Source organism: Fistularia commersonii, chromosome 7 (assembly GCF_037954325.1).
Source record: "Fistularia commersonii isolate RoL2024-O1a breed Wild chromosome 7, RoL_Fcom_v1.0, whole genome shotgun sequence".
Classification (NCBI taxonomy): Eukaryota; Metazoa; Chordata; class Actinopteri; order Syngnathiformes; family Fistulariidae; genus Fistularia; species Fistularia commersonii.
In genome coordinates this window covers 15,294,949-15,312,704 of record NC_141290.1, presented here as the reverse complement: position 1 = coordinate 15,312,704, position 17,756 = coordinate 15,294,949, and the positions used below count along the sequence as shown (strand labels likewise).

General features: G+C 40.3%; 1 protein-coding gene across 7 annotated transcripts in view; it reads left to right on the top strand.

Moving 5' to 3' along the window:
* Positions 1-13,104, top strand: part of arhgef10la (Rho guanine nucleotide exchange factor (GEF) 10-like a) — a 154,621-nt gene extending 141,517 nt beyond the window's left edge. For all 7 annotated transcript variants that reach the window (XM_086149999.1, XM_086149994.1, XM_086149998.1 and 4 more), the window contains 3 exons: positions 4,197-4,368; positions 8,609-8,731; positions 9,418-13,104. In XM_086149999.1, coding sequence (XP_086006125.1) covers positions 4,197-4,368; positions 8,609-8,731; positions 9,418-9,968 — 846 coding nt within the window. In that variant the 3' untranslated portion in view covers positions 9,969-13,104. The remainder of the gene's footprint in view (positions 1-4,196; positions 4,369-8,608; positions 8,732-9,417) is intronic.
* Positions 13,105-17,756: the final 4,652 nt, after the last annotated feature.

Here is a 17,756-nt window from a genome sequence, read left to right as displayed (position 1 = left end):
CTCTTGATCTTCCTTGTCACCAGAGTCGTCCTACAAACCACCATCCTATGCTGTCTGGCTACACTCACCTTCAACTACGATCACTGATCTCTTTCAGGTTAGCTCAACTATACAAGATGTAGTCTACCTGGGTGCTCCTACCTCTGCTCTTATAAGTTACCTATGCTCCTGTTTTTTCTGGAAAAAGGTGTTCAATACAGCCATTTCCATTCTTTTTGCAAATTCTGCCACCATCTGTTCCTCTGCGTTCCTATCCTGTATATCAAATCTGCCCATCACTTCTTCATCCCCTTTATTGCCTTCACCATCATGTCCATTGGAGTCTGCACCGATTACCACTCTCATTTCTGGGGATTTTCTCCATCACGTCATCTAACACATTCCAGGACTTCTCCTTCTCTTCAAATTCACATCCCACCTGTGGGGCATAGCCACCTACAACATTGCGCATCACACCTTCAGTTTCCAGTTTCAGACTCATAAGTCTATCTGACATTCTTTTCACCTCCAGAACATTCCTAACAAACTCCTTCTTCAAAATAATTCCTACTCCATTTCTGTTCTTGTCATTACCATGATAGCACAACTTAAAGCCTGCTCCTAAGCTTCTAGCCTCACTACTTACTGTGTGTCCTGGACACACAGTATGTCCACCTTCCTTTTCAGCATCATGTTGACCAATCATGTCTCTCAGTCCCAGGCTCTTGCCTTTCCTCCTCTCTCTCTGCTTCTGAACACGCCTTCCTCCCCTCGTTTGACCCTACAGTAGCCCAGTTTCCATTGGTTCCCCATAGGTCCTCAGAACCAATGGCGGTCATTGTTAACCAGGTCCTCAACCAATCCAGTATGATCTGGCTATTATGGCCGATTCGTATGTTTGGTTTTGTCAAAAGTTTTACGCCGAATGGCCCTCCTGACGCAACCCTTTGCATTTATTTGGGCTTGGGATCGGGTCAGAGAGACACTGCTCTGTAACCCCCGAGGCTGGCTCGGGAAGACACCGGCCAGCCCCTGACGTTGCATTGATCTTTTTACCCTTCACATATGCTAAAAAGTATAAGAAGTCAGCTTCTTGTTGAGCGGCTTCGAGTGTATGAACTGTTCAGTGTTTCAAGGCGCCTTGAATGGTCATAGTATTGTAGCGTGTCAATTGTTGGTGTATTTCTAGAGTTTGCAGAACCACACCGTGCTGTAAAATAATAAAAAAAACAGCCACATGTTGCTACATCTGCTAAAATTGATAAAGCATCTTTTCATTGGCATAAATCAGACTTTAAATGGTTCAGTAGCGGCTGGAAATGTGATACAAATTGACAATTTATAATGTTTTTTATTCGGGAGGGGAAATGAGGAAACGCTTTACCAAGATAGCTGCACAGAAGGAGCTTTTGAATATGGGTCTTTGTTTTTTGAGTGAACATACCTCTGGGTGTTTTTTTTTTTTTTCAGCCTTCCAACAATCTGTCATCAGTTTTGTGTGCTTCAGAAAAATTCAATATTTGCATCACTACAAAGGGCACCCGTTGGGGTCTGAGCCAGTACGTATCACCAAGCCTTAACAAAGCAGGACACCCTTGGACATACGGACTTTGATCAAAACTGACTTGCAGGCGTGGTTCCTTCCTCTTCCCATTATTATGTCTTTTTCTACCTGTTGTTCTCTGTCACTCACACATCCTCTAGGCCTTCGCTCCTGAGCTCAGAGTGAAAATGGACTTCGTACTTAGCAACGGACAAAGACACCTCTTCTCTGAGCGTAATGAAGGTCTAATGAGCTGCTCAGACCTGCTGCAGCGGTTGTGGCTTTTGCTCAACAGCTATTTCCCACTTGTACAAGAGATTTATACAAGCGATATTGCTGTTAGCGTGACACTGGAGTGGAGTGTAAAGGGCACATTACCACTGTCGAGCTTCACTGACCACCTCATCACTGTAAGGAATGCTGGATTCACCAAACTAATGGCAGATTGTCGGCGCAAGACTACAGTTGTCGCTTATGCTTTGACACCAGGCAGCAGACCTTCAACATATCTTGTTTGTGCAGTGATAACATATTTTGAGATGTTTTTGCAGCCCAGTTACATTTTTACATCTCAGAATCACCTTCTAGGTGGTTTCAAACATGTGGTAGGCAAGATGGTTCCAACAATTAGGGTACACAGGGAAGTTATTAGCTGGAAGTCTTTTTTTAAAGCTGCATGATTAATGTGTTAATCTTGCAGCATATACCATCCAATTAAACTGTGCTTTTACTTACCTATTTGTAAACCAATCAGAAGAAATTGGTTTCCTAAAAGGATGAAGTTTGTCTTTAGCATGTATTTATTTTATTCGATTGCTGAACTTCAAAACAAAAAAAATTGAAGAAGAGATGCTGTGCATATCCGTTTCCAGCCTGTGCAAGTGTATGGTGCTGAGGAGTCAATTAAAAGAGAAAACACATCAAAGGCTTCTCTCCTTTTCCCCCATTTCAAACAAAGGAGGACCCACTGGCAAGGGCACACAAACAGGTGGTAATCCCTGTCCGCCGGTATGCTTGTGTGGGGAGAGCGGGGTGCAGTCACATCTCCACTCACTGGCTCTCACTGACTAATTGCCCAGCCTCATGCAACTCATGCATTGACAGTGATATGAGTTCCAAGATGAAGCCCAAAACCAACCTTTGTCATGCCTAGGACCGCAAGGGATGCATGTGTTGCCATGATAAGGCTAATTGCATTTATTTCAAGCTACTCATTAAGAATGTGCGCCTGAAACTCTGTATTTCCATTGTGTGCTTTAAGAGATAGAAGGCTGGAGAGTGATGCAAAACATGGCTTGTGCTTTAATGACAAAATTAGGAGGCACATTTAGACTTTATTTACAGTTGATTTCCACTGAACTCACCTCAGTTTTACATAGCCCCGTTTTTTTTTTCTTTTCACAGGTTAATGGTACTTCATCCTTGAATTATGCTGTAAGAAGCTATTTTTTTCAACAGTGAAGCCTGTGCTGACTAAGAGCAATATTTAATTTCCCTCTTGTGTTGGGGCTGATTTGTTTGGTAGACTTATGCGAAGTCCAAGCAATAACATTTAATCATTAGGATGTTTTTTGTTACAAATAAAACGATAAAAAAAACAATCTAATACATCTGTAATTGATAAAGGCGGAGGACTAAGCAATAAAGCTACCACCTGCAAGTTTTGCCTTAGGATTTCAGGCAATTTCTAGGAATGATAGATGGTCAGCATGAAACAGCAGTGCCTCATTGTAGTGGTTGTCCACAACAGGGAGTCATAACATTAGTGTTTTTATCAGGGAGCCGCATGTCTATTTCTAGAACCAAATAGCAGTACTTGACTAATGAACTCTTACAGGAGTGAGACAAGTTTAGGGAGCAGCTACCAAACAGCCGCTCCACAGAGGAAACTAATTTTAGCTGCTTTTATTAGAGATCAAGGATGCAAATCAGTTGGTAAATTGAGAATGTCACACTCAGCGCAAGCTAAGGAAATGACCATTTCCTTGTTTTTCACAATCGGAATGGGCATAACATCTCACTGGTTATATACTGTTCCGAATCATTTGGAGTGTGAAATAAGAAGAACTAGCCTATTCACATCACCTACAAAAGACTCCGAGCACATGTAAATCCCGCCCCAACCCAGAGGGGAAAAACAATTCAGCGCTCTCCATTTACTTGCATGACGATCTGTTATTGTCAATTTCATCTATGAAGCTACGGAATAGGGTTCGTCTTTCAGACTTTGCTGCAGCTCTTTGTCATCATGAGTCAGACCATGGTACACACTGTAATGCAACTTACATTTTCCAGTTAAATAGATAGGTTAGGAAGCAATACATCACCATTAAGGTCTGCAGGTGCCAGTCTCTGAAATGTGATCGTGAATGTGCGAATAAGAGTAAAGCATTTTCAATTCCATCAAGGTTGGAAAGTGGTATGAAAAAACTGTCCATTTATCTTCATAAGAGTTAATGGTCAAAATAATCAACCTCGATAGTGATGTCTGATATTTTTCAGCTTGTTATGCGCTTTTTGTGCCTGTATCGTTGAGCGTTTCTTCCTCTGGTTGCATATTTCAGAATACTTTCCCCTGCTATGGGACTTTGATGAATCTCAGTCCCTACTGGACAACAGCGTTTGTAAAGAAATATTTTCTTGAACTGTAACTCCATCAATCCTTCCCCAACAGAAATTTGAAGTCCATCCGGACCCAATGGTCAGCGTCTCACACATGGCGTTTGCTGGCGGTGGGGTGTGGATGGCGTTCTCAGAGGGTTCTTCTATCCGTCTCTTTCATACTGAAACACTGGAGCTTCTGCAAGAAATCAACATCTCGACACCTTCAACTCTGCTGAACACTGGTATGTGCGGGTCATAGAAAAATATTTTTCTCACAGAACACTCGTCCTTGCAGCTATTTCTTTCTTTTACAGCTTCAAAAAGGCACAATCTTGCCTTTTTTTTTTCCTGTGTTTATGATTTAATGGTGTTTTGTTGGAACTGTTAAATATCGCTCTTCTCACCATTAAGAAGATATTTTTTCTTCCCCAAATTAGTACATGGATCCTGCATTTTACAGACTGAAAGCAGTCACCGGAAGGCCTGAATACAGCATTTGGTTTAGACTAAGACTTAAGAGTAACAGAGGTGCAAGAAAGATACTTTTATAATATACTCATGCCTCTGTGGTATAATATCCCTTTTACTTATTTTTCTCTGTACACCTCTCTTTCCCCACCCCCATTTGAGATAATATGTTGCTTTCTATTTGTCCTACTTTCTCACTCTCTTTTCATCTAATACTCTCTGCTGTAAATCCTCTCGCCCGTGTTGCATTTCTCTCTGCAGCCTGTTTAGGATGCCATGGATAACCCTCTACCTTCTGTGTGACTTCTTTTACAATTAATGAAATATTTATCAAAAACTTTTTTTTTCTATTTTGAAGAATGGTAAAAGCATATGCAGCGTGGGAAAAAAAAAACTTAAACTATCTCATGAAGGAAACAGCAGGAGATGGAAGTAAATGTCACCTTGCTTCAAAGATACATTCCAAGGGATCCGCTCACTCAGTACCTGGATCGGAGTTTTAGAAAGTCAAAAAATATTTCTGTATTGCAATTTTGTCATTAACATTGAGTCACTTAAGACCCCGATTCATTTATTCAGAGAAATACTCAACACGAAAGAAACGGATTTCTTTGGTGTGATGAGTGAAGTCATGCATACGTTTCAGGCACAAAACTTCTCCCTGGTTCTGTCTCTTAGATCTTTTTTTTTTCAACGGGAGACAGACTTCAGTGGCCATGGTATCCAGAGAAAACTGGTGGCCCAGAGGTCATTTTAACCCAGAGCCAGTGCTTCTCCTTGAAATATGCAGCAGATTTGAGGGAGGGTGGCAGCCTCAAGACTTGGCCCTGGGGGAAGCTAGGGGGCAAAAAGAAAGAGTTGCTAGGCTCATGTCTTCAGGGGCCACAAAAGGAAGAGGATCTTTGACATGAAATGTGATTTATTGAGCTCACGAGAGAAAAGAGAATCCCCTGACATTCTACAACCCGAGATACTGCAAATGAAATACTGATAGTTTCTTTCTGTCAATGGGCCCTGTTCTGCCTATAGGTCTCTCCTTGACTTATGCTGGGACATGCAGTAATGATACACCATAATCCTCTCCCCTTAATGTGATTTATACTCAATAGGGAATTCCAGTTGCAGTAAACAACAGTGAAGTTTTTGAGGCAGAGGAAATTGCTGATCGCTCCTCTACTAATGCCTTTAATAGTCCTATCCTTAGGGTGAAAAATAATATTCTAAAATCTAGTCCTCGTTGACATCTCACAGGGAAACATTTATCTTTGGCGACATCTTCTTTTGAAGGCAAATATTTTGCTCCCTCGAGAAATCCACTGCAGCGTTTGGTGCGTATGCATCGGCGCAGAAGTTGGAGGAGGAAGATTGCTTGAGGTTAACATACCTCCTTAATCACAAGTGCCTTTGTCATTATCCCCTTTTTCATACTACTCTTTGAGACAATGTCAGCCGCCCACATCCTGACAGCTAACACAGATTTCACGCTATCCCTGAGAGTGGGCGTGCATCAGCGCACGCCCACCTTCTCGCCATGTTCAAAGTGCAACTGGTGAATTTGGGCATGCATTGATGTTCAGTGCGCTGCTGTGGTCCTCCAAGGTGTCCACCTCATGACTTCCACTGGTTCTTTGCTAAATGTTCTCCTCTGCCTCCACACTTACTTTTTACTCAGTCCTTGAGATGAACCATCTCTGAATAGTGACAAAGAATGAATTAATGACACTGTTGAGCCACTTATGCAAATCACAATAATCTGAGCATGACACAGAACACACACACATAAATACACCTACACATGTAAATGAACATTCCTTGTGTTGTGATCACATGAGTACTGTTGTAATTCAATTATGGTTACCATGGATATTATGTTAAATGGTTCTATAGATAACTAGGCCACAATGGGAGCCAAGAGCTGAGGGAGCACGGAAGGAAAGCAGAAAATAAATCCGGTACAAACAATGTTTTTCAACCCTTTGTTAACTGGAAGCAAAGGGATCTGCATGTATAATAAGTGTGTGCAATTATCATTTCCCCTCACTCTTGCAAAGCTTCAAAAAAGTTCGAGAGACAAAAAAAAGTTATTAAGAGAAGATGTATTTTGACTTGCATCATTTCACTGAGAGAAAAGTAGGTTTAACTTTACCAAAAGAGTCGCCATATATCCCTTAGGGATTATCTAGTTGTTCATGCTGTGGAGATGCTTTATGAATTACTTTATTCAGAACCGCAATAACCGCAAAAAACAACTTGTTATATCTCACCAAACTAAAATAAACAAAATCGCCAAATAAATCTGTGCATATTAAGCCTTGGTTGATTAATGAATTGATAATTTGTTAGTTCAAATACATCACTCAGTTATTTTTATTCCAATGAAGTTGATCAAATTGAATAAGTTCCGTTATGTTAATTTCACTCGCAACTGGTGATGCAAGTTTATCCTTACAATGCGCAGGATTAAAAAAAGCACACAATGAGTTGAGTTCCTTTCTGAAAAATATTAGATTGGCCAATCATCCTCTGAAATTCCAACAATTTATTCATACTGTCAGCCAGGCCTTAAAAAATCTAAATATTAAATGCGTTGGTTTTTTTTTGTTTATTTGTTTTTTGTGTTGTTTTTTGGGCTCCTTTGTTTTTTGTCTTTTCTGTAGTTCTTATAGCACACAGAATAAGTGGAAAAATACTCTAATTAATAAGAAATTCTATCCATCCATTGAAATTCTGATAATTGTATTAATTAAATGTATTATTTGATGTATGTCCTCATTCATTACATTACATTACATTACATTACATTTGGCAGACGCTTTTATCCAAAGCGACTTACAATAGAGGACATAAGGACTGCAAATAACACTTGCAAATACAAGAAACACATGTTATTCATTTTTATAGAATTTTCTATACAAATTTCTATTTCTATTTCTAATTTATAAGATTTTCTATAAATGACTGTGTTAAAGGCAGCAGTTGCATTTGTTAGTTTTTTAGATATTTCAACCTGTTCTGTGTCAATGTATGACTTTACTACTTATAGTTCAATTGTTGAAACAAAAAACTTGGTACTTTCAAGTAAAGGTGTATTACACATGACTGTGATGTTCAGATTGGGCAGGGGAAGATTGAGAGTATAAAAATGAAATTAGCACCTAAGGGGCACGTGGACATCAGTGGGCCGCAAAGTTAATATATTTGTATGGAGAGCACCTTCTCGTGATTGTCTGGCCCTTTTGTTTTTCTTTGTACAGTATGAGTCTCCTATCTGACTTTGTTCTCTTATGAGTTTTTCATTTCAGCTGTGTCAATATCAAGTAGACAAATCCCATTTTCCATAATCTTATGTAAGAGAAACATAAAGCAGAGGTGGCTAAGCCGTGAACAACTTAAGCTTTACAAGTATAGATTGATCACATGGCTTAATCCCTAATTAAAAGTGCCATGTGGAGAGCAAAGTATCATTCAAAACTTTCTCAGCAACAGGAAGAGTAGCAATACCTTGAAGACACTATGAAGGATGATTTACTTTTACAAAACTTCGGTAAAATGATTTGACAAGGAGAAAATGTCTTTGGAAAAAAAATGAATTAAATGCTATTTGTTCTTTCATCACTTCGAAAGTCAAGCCAATTGCTACAGAAACACATGTTAGCATAATATTAAGGCTACAACAGGAGTTCATAATTCACTAATTAATCTAAAAATAGATCTCATCCAGATGGTCAAAGTTAACATTTTGTCATGGGGGGACTCCATTAATGACAACATATGACAGAAAACTGGCTATGTGTGCATTTCCATGCTAATTTTGACATTTAACAGTCTGGAAAGGAATGATCAGCCCTCGTCTCGTCTGTCCAACTATTTGCGGATTCCGTGTTTATGTGTGTTATTACACTCAGATCGTTGCTATTCAAATGGATTTAGGAATTACAAATAAACTGTGTTGATATATAATTTTTTGGAAGAAAAAGAGAAAGCTATTTTTTCTCCGTGTTTTCTATTTTACAGGTCCAAAGAGCATGCGGGTCACCAGTCTCCTCATTTGCCAGGGGCTGTTATGGGTCGGTACTGCCCAAGGCTTAATAATCACGCTACCAGTCCCCAAACTGGAGGGCATCCCCAAAATTACAGGTACAGGAAAGAAAGGTGGCTGACCTAGATTGAACAGTGCTCTTAAGAAGTCAAAGAAAATGTCCCAATGGAAAATTACTCGACAATGCCCAGTATTTAGGTCACACTCCACATTTTTTCTTATAGCTGAGGGAGTGAAAATGTTGCAAGGAAAGAAATCAAACTGTATAAATTCCTGCGGGGCATAAAACTGCCTAGCGGCTTTGTGTATATTTTGCCAAGTCCAAAAGGTCATTACTTTTGCACTTACACAAATCTAGATGCTTTAGCGACTGTATTGAAACAATTTACTTGACTGAATAAAATTTAATCACACTACTCCCTGCATTGACAGTCAGAAGTTTTGCAGCCATACAATTATAGTTTAAAAATACACATTATTATCGACTAATGGTACAAAATGCGTTAAATTACATTAAATTACATATTATCTTGAAATCACCAAATTTGCTGAGCTCAAGGGGTGAAAATGTTGCAAATGCGAGGCAAATATTAGCGATCATATTCAAGGGAGCTTTTCCTTTAACTCAAGGGAAAAAAATGAGATGAAGTTTGAAAAAAGAGACTTGGGCCGTAATAAAAGGAGATATTTATGCCCCAAGACTTGATTGCGTACCTCACAGTGATTTAGTGTATTCTACAAGGTAACTCAACATTTTAATGTTTTCGTTGCCATGCTTTGACAGGGAAGGGAATGATCTCTCTAAATTCACACTGTGGTCCTGTGGACTTCCTGGTGGCGACCACCAGCATGCTCTCTCCGGACCTGCTGAAGAGGAATTCCGTGGGTGACGGCCCAGACTCCGCTTGCGGAGGCGAGGACCAAAGCAACACCTCCTCTCAGGAATCCCTGCCACAGTCCGGCTCCGGTCATGGAGAAGGGAAAGGTCGAGGACGCGGTGTCCTCCTGCAGTACAAGCTGAGGTCCACGGCAGGGCTGCCTGGACGGCCCTTGACGGCACAGGGTGACGAGGCATCGGACTCCTCCCTGGAGTCTCTGGAGCACAGTGTGGAAGACGGGTCTATTTACGAGCTTAGCGATGACCCAGAAATGTGGGCACGGGGACGTCCCTCCGAGACGGACAGGGGACGCAGGGACAGGGTGATTTCTACAGCTGTTATATCCGGAGGCAAAGGCTTCCGCAGACTGAGAGAAGGAGCACCAGCCGGCATCAGGCCAAGCGGGGAGGGGTTTGAGAACATTCTCATGGTGTGGCAACTCCCACTGACGGTTTGACATGGAAAATATATGGCAAGGCAATGTGTATTTATAGATGCCCATCCGGCTTAACTTTGACTCAAATAATTGCAAATGGTCGGGTTTTAATTATAGGAAGGGAATGCGTCGCTACAGCTACAGAGGTAACATCCTATAATTTAGTCTGTTCAATAGGAAAGCCACATGCTGTTTACAAGAGGTACTGTCAAGGCATCATTCAGGATACTGTTTCATCATCTTTCCAGCGGTGGAACAGGCCACAACAGATTAGTTCCATGCGATTGTTTGCAATCTGGTTTCCCTTCCAGCCCTAGTTGAGATTAACCTCTTCACTATTGTATGTTCTCTGCCACATTTACTTTAGCAGAAGGACTTTTGTTTGAGTACCCGAAGACAGCGCGCCTTTGTGAGGCAGCCTTTGTTGAGTCTGCCATGCTCTGCAGACTAAGAGATGGACATCTTTTATCTGATCCTGTGGGAGAAACCCCATCTGTTTCCAGCTCAAAGCTGAGGAGAACCCACTGCATAACAAAGCACATTTGCATCACTTTATTAGCTTCGTTGGACTCTCTCATCCCATTCAATGTGAAACCAAGATACTTTCCAAGGTCTGTAGATACCAACATTTTGTATATTTTATTGCATGAAGGAGAGAATGTTTGTTCCGTTGCCAATACCAGGCAAATCTTTTAAAACAACAGCAATTAAAATTAAGGAAACATATTAACAGCCTGAAAAAAAAATCAAGTTTTAATTATAAAGATGCCTTTTTTTTTTCTCAAGGGAAAGAATTCTCTTAGTGCCACATTGTAAAGTTTATCTTCACGAAAACAGAAAATTCCAAATGTCTCTTCCTTTGCCCCCTCTCATTTATTTGACAGAAAAAAATCAAAAGCAACAATTTGTATAGAATCCTAAAACTCTACTCATGAAATGGTGCATCTTGCTTCGCAGCAGAAGCTAAACTCACTGCTCAGACCGTTGATGATGGTGTTTATATAGAAAACTACCTTCAAGAACTATGAAGGAGATTGTTTACTTGCTGGTTAATTTTAGTCATGTACAATATGTAACATTGCAAACTGGTATTGTACAGTGAATAGGATATAACAACATTATGGTTAATATATGTATTACCTCTTCCATTATTCAGGCCACTATGCCGGTTATACCTCATTTTACAAGTATTTGGTATAGTAGAATGGAGATAACAGTAAGATTTTATGACCAGGAAATGATGAATTTGAAAACAACATTTTGTCCATCAAGGCTATTTGGATTTTCTAAGGGCAAAAGTTATGGTATCTGCTCCTTCGCCGTCCCGACTTAGTCTTACTACCGTCCATGAATTCTCATCTTATCCCCTCATCGCCGGCGAAATGCCTGCCGGCATGTGTGAATCTTTCAAAAATCAGATAATAATAACATGATGTAAAGTAGCCTTGGATGTTGTCATCTAAATGTAAATCTCAGTGTGGCACCAGAAAAGCATACTTTAATTCACAAGAAATTCAGCACCGCTGGAGCAACAACATCCTCCTTGTCCTGGAAGTTGTTTGTTCAACGTTAACCAGGATGAGCTTGTCTTCCCGCCTGAGTAACCAGATGAAAAATATATGATTCCTGTGGAAAAGCCTTCATGGAATTGCCGTTGTTGAACAGTTTTCCCACAGTATGTTATGCTCTAACAACTGTGTGATTTGATCTTGAAGGTGCTTGGCCTTTTTAAGGACACCATCTCGTACATGCCATGTTCTAATACTCGATGTATTCAAGTATCATCAGCCATGCAAATCACATCATCGCTCAGTGCTGGCCATATTACGGCAACCGGCAAACTGTCTTTGTAATTAACAGTAATATAACAGTGGTGTTTTTGGTTTGTTTTGTATTTTAAGAGGTACCTTTTACAGAATGCATTGTTCTGTGGTGTTCTTTAAATGTTTTAATACTTTATTTTTGAAGGGTCTGCCGTTGTCTCTATTTCTGGTAAAAGACGCGTGTGTGTGTCTATGTTGCAGAGCAAGCACAAAAATATTCAAATTTTTAGCCTTGAAAGTATTATAATGATATTTATTATAAGGTGGTAAAGATCATCACAATGTACAGAATGAGAAATTGTGCCGTGCATTTGCAAAAATGCATGTTACTTTGAAAATGTGACACCATTACTGACATGTTCATTGCACTAGCCTTTGGTTTCACAAAACTCCTGGCTATTTACATCATCATCATTTGTCTAATGGCTCATGCTTTTAGCTTTTTTTGTTTTTTAGGCATTGCAGTAAACGCATACTGCTTACTTCTTATAGGAGAATTTATACCACTTTTATGTCTTTACTTAATTGACATTAACACTCATTGCACAGATCTTCAAGAGGCATCCCTCTTTTTTGCCATAAAGGAGTATATATTTCTCCTGCTAAATACATAATTTGTGATTGTACTTTTCGTCCAGTGTGAAGGTGCAACATATTCGGTGGAAGCGAGTCTGACTCATTTCAATGCAAATAAAAAAGGAAAATATTATGAACCATTTTCAAATACTTCACATTCCTCCTACTAATTTTCAGTCATTAAAAAAACATAGATTTGTCACTGTGGTTCTTAATTGAAATATATTCAATTGATATTTTTTTTCCTGATACATTTGAGACACATTTCCTCATCATACCACAAGCTAAATGCTCATAGTAGATTTGTGATGTCACAAATTGTGCCCATTGGTCCACCACTTTAAATCAGTGTTTATTGAGAAAAGAGCAAATTTATGTTTTCATTTGTAAGTCTTGGGAAAAAAAAAAGACAAAGCACAGCCTGCTAAACACATCATTTCAAAAAGTGAAGCTCTTTGTGTGTGTGTGTGTGTGTGTGTGCGTGCGTGTGTGTGCATGCGTGCGTGCATGTGTGTGTGTGTACACACACATGCATACACATGTGCATATGAGGGCGTCAGATGGAGGCACCATCTTACCTTGAAATAGGTCTAAGTGAGATGGTAATAAATATCACATAATTCTCGCTTTTACAACTGCATTGTAACTGAAAGTATGGTCAAGTTTTCAAACAAAAATTCACATTAATGTCAACGCAGATTTAAAATCACTGGCAGTACTGTTGTTTTAACATGGTAAGTTTACGCTACATTAAAAACATTTTGAAACATGAATTGGTTCCTGATCCTGTTTTTTTTAAGTAAAAGTGTTAAGAATATGGCAGTCGTAAAAAGCAATATATATATACAGATCCGTATACATATATGTATCTATCTATATATATAGATAGATATATATATCTATAATTTTATTTTAGCAAAGCACTGTACATCTGGAAAATTGTTATGCAAAATAAGTGTCACATTTGTTTTTTTTTTGGCTCTGAAACAGAAAATCTTGTCTTTGACACACCATTTAGATTGCTTTCTCACTTTTTTGGGTAGGGGGGGTTCGTAATTAAAATCATCACAATGAGCTTATCTCTACATCTGCTGAAATTCAGGGCACCGTTTCCTCTTGGATTTTTTCAGTAGCAGGGGGAAAATGTTTCGCTGCACCTGGGCGCTGTGTGCTCGCTGCCGGCGGAACGGGCTACCCTGTAGAATAACCCTATTTGTACAGCAGTACTATATGGGGCGCCGAAGCCCCCTCTCCTCCCCTGCACATCCTAATTGCGCTGCAGAATGTGATTAACTAAGTAAATAAACTAATCACATATTACTTGTGCAGCCTTTGTGATTGCAGGTCCTTCAAATATGGGCCTGTTATTAATGACAGAATCTGACAGCACACCTTGTTACAGTTTTAGCTTTGTGGACTATGGACACAGATCAGGAACCTTGAAATTTCACAATTTTTTTATTTTCTTCAATTAATTTTGTAGTCAAGAAGAATGATGATGTATCCTGCAGTGCGACCGAACATGTGCAGTGTTTAAAGATGGAGAAAAAGGAATTTCCTGTCAATTTTTTACACCGGAAAACCATCTCACCCAGAAGCAGACATTTCTAGATATACAATGTTTGATTATAAACAATGATACCTGTCAATGGAAGTGGTCTTTGTCTTAAACTGGCACATTAGCTCGTATCTTTGTGTCCTGAACCTGATCAACATATTCTGAGAGGACTCAACTAGATAGCTGCAGAGGCTTGTTTTGTTGGCTGTTGGCAGCAGGTTAAATGACCCTCAGGAAATGCCCCTGGTTTTCCCGATAGGCTGCCTGCAGGCAAAGATAGGTATGTTTCACACTATCCCATCGATCTGCACGTCACTTTTACTTTGCCAGGCTTCTCAACTGAAAGTACATCAGGATATCCCTCTTCGACCTTGCTGTGGTTCATACCTCTGACAGCAATATTTTTGAACCCCTTGGACACCATTGCTAAGTGTAAGAAGATACATCACTGGCAATACTAGAAAGAGAGAAAGCACATGGCACCAGTTTAGGCCTCAATGTAGTTCTATCTGCGGTTGCTCTTCATTTCACAGGAAAGTCTGTCTTCTGGGTTATTTCAATCTGACAAGACTTGAGCCATAGACAGTCCAGATATATTGTGCGAGTCTACTTGTCCTTTATTGTTCATCCATTAATGGATATGAACAAGATCATCAGGGATCAGCTCTGAGCCCCATCTTATTTGCTGTGGTGATCGACAAACTGACAGATGAGGTTAGACAGGAATCTCCATGGACAATGATGTTTGCAGATGACATTGTGATCTGCAGTGAGAGCAGGGAACAGGTTGAGAAAAATCTTGAGAGGTGGAGGTATGCTCTGCAAAGGAGATGAATGAAAGTCGCAACAAGACAGAATATATGTGTGTGAATGAGAAGAACCTGGTCGGAACAGTGAGGCTACAGGATTAAAACAGGAGCTACAGGAGATCAAGAAGTTGGAAGATTTCAAGTACTTAGGGTCAACAGTCCAGAGCAACGGAGAGTGTGAAAAAGAGGTGAAGAGCAGGTTGGAATGGGTGGAGAAAAGTGTCAGAGGTACTGTGTGATAGAAGACTATCGGCCAGGATGGATACGATTAAGAATGAGTCCATCAGAGGAACGGCAACTGTTAGATGTTTTGGAGAGAAGGTCAGAGAAGCCAGACTGAGATAATTTGGTCATGTACAGAGGAGGGATAGTGAAAATATTGGTAGACGGATGTTGGAACTGGAACTGCCAGGCAGGAGGTCTAGCGGAAGACCAAAGAGAAGATTTATGGATGTAGTGAAAAAGGATATGATGTCGTTGGTGTGAGAGAGGAGGATGTAGAAATACAGAAAATAGGGTTAGAGGTTGATTCACTGTGGCGACCCCTGACGGGAAAAGCTGAAAGAGGGAGAAGAAGAAGATAGATATTACCAAGATAATTCCTGGAATAATGGCCACAGGATTGCTCGAGCAATATCAGACGAAAAACAGCAATTAAGGTATTTGACAAAACACAAAGGCAATAGCAATTTGGGCACATACTTAAATCTAGTTCCATGGTTTTTATTATTTTTTCTTTGCGAATACTTACAACATATTTTGGGATTAAATATCACAATCGAGACTTTGTTAAATCCTCCACCTTCGTCCCGGATGGGCTTCATGGGGCTTTTGTTTTTTTCTGGTGCTCTGCACCTCTGGGGGCAGACAGTTGTAGTCATCTAGTACAAACTGCCGCTGAAAACACACTGGGGAACCACCAGCCTACCGCTTTTTTTATCTTTCTCCTCTTCTTCTGTTTTTCCCTTTATCCAGCACTGCCCTCCCCTCGCAAACAATATCCCTGTGGTCATCTCTCTCAATGTGCTTCTTAAAAGTCGGTGCATAATACCAGTCTGTTATACTTCATGGTTGGAGATGAAATGCTGTGCCATTTGCTCATGACAAGTCATCAGGTCACTGTGTCTTCGTGGAGCAGTCAAGCCTTATAAAGGCCTCCTTTGGTGCTGACAATGTCATATCGAGAGGCCACTGGGTGAGGAAAGGGAACTGAACAACCACTGAGGTGAGCCTCAGCAGTGGTCAGAGGGAAATTAGTGGAAAAGGTCAATGCTAAAATAAACCATAAAAGAAGGGTTAAATGACGACGGGTAGTTGTGAGGAGCGACCGTTAGTTCATTACTGTACATGATAAAGTGGTCACAGGGCTACAGTATTGAGGGCTACATTAGCTGTAAATCCGCAGAAAGTTTATAATGGGAAAAATGTCACACAACATATCTGGCCATGTATTCCCCTGTCGTATATATTGGATAACAGTATAGATGGGTGGCAGGAAAGTAATGTGTACACTTTGATTAATATGCTTCCTCATCCAATATGGATGTGTCTAATCTAGGCTTTGTTTACTTGAATCCGTTTTTTTAGCCCTCATTTGCCGCAAATACTTTGGCTCATAGATGTTATCGAGGGAGTATCTAATACACCAACCCCCAGAAACACAAGGCTCGCCACGAAATAGGAGGCTCCAGGAAAGGTTTCATAAAACTCTGGCGAGAATTGAGTATATAATACTGATCTGATAAGGCGGCGCTGAACTGAGCCTTGTACAGCACCTGGGTCAGCAATAGATCACATCCATGCCTCAAAGCAAAATGACAAAATGAGAGGCCCAAATGCTGTGCAAGCATTTCACTGTCAAGATTCAAACACTATACAGCATAAATATATGCCTTTTTTTTCTGGTGGGACTTCACAAACTCTCTTTTCTGAACCTTCTATAGACATTTTCTGCCAATTAACCCTGCTCCAGGAAAGATTCTCCAATCTCAAGCCCCAGCTTTGCGCTTGTGCGGCTCGCGGCGTCACTCTCCTGATGTCTAAGGTATAATTTGCATGCCTTGGTCAAGGCTAAACTGAATCGGATGAAGCACTGCAGTTTGAAGGTCTCCCTTCTTTATCTGCAGACTCCTAAGAGCCAGGCATATTTGCATTGCTTTTCATTTCCGCAGGCTTGGCAGTACGAATGATACAGGAAGAAAAGCACACTGTGAAAATTGTGCTCAACAAAGGAGGCAGTACCTAATGATTTGCATAAGGAGAATGCAAGGATAAAGCCCACACAAGGCTACCTCAGGTGGTTTTATCACCTGCCATCAATGCTTGGAGCTGATGTCTGTCAACTGTCTTCCCTGGCGAAATCAGTCTCACATAAACAAAAATAGAAATAAATTCTTGAAGTAATTTTTTCTATTTTCCGATCAGGGCTCGGGAACCAGTCTCTTACTGCTTTATGTGGTCCTCGGTTTTATAATGTGTTACGTAGTGCTTACAGATATGTTCGCTATTCATGACAGGAGAAAAAGAAATCTGATTCACATGGACACCGAGAAATGGCATGGTTGTATTGAAAGGTCGCCTACGATAGATTTATGCATTTTTATGAAGGTAATGAAGATGGAAAATGCAGTATGATAGCAGGACCTTGGAACCAAAGTTCTAACTCGGAGGTAGTCAGGCTTCCACAAACCCCAGCATACTGGCATGGTCCCACATTAGCAAAGTACCGCCAACCTCTTGTTTATTGAGCTTTTTTCAAGAGACGTATTTCACGATGATGTGAGCATTTATATTCATTGCATTTCAAAAAAAGTTCAAATATTGGGGTAAAAAAAAATCACATTCTCATCTCCCACAGACCAGTTTCAAACTGCGGCCCCCCGATCGCAACCTCTACTGTACCCTCCTTCGACTATGACGTCACGATCATTTCCAGTCTGTAAAATCCTAATAGGGGAAATGCAACTGAGAGGAGTTTTATGGGCAATATTGTCCAAACTTATTTACATTATGTCTCTGAGCCTGCACTCATACCTACACTTTG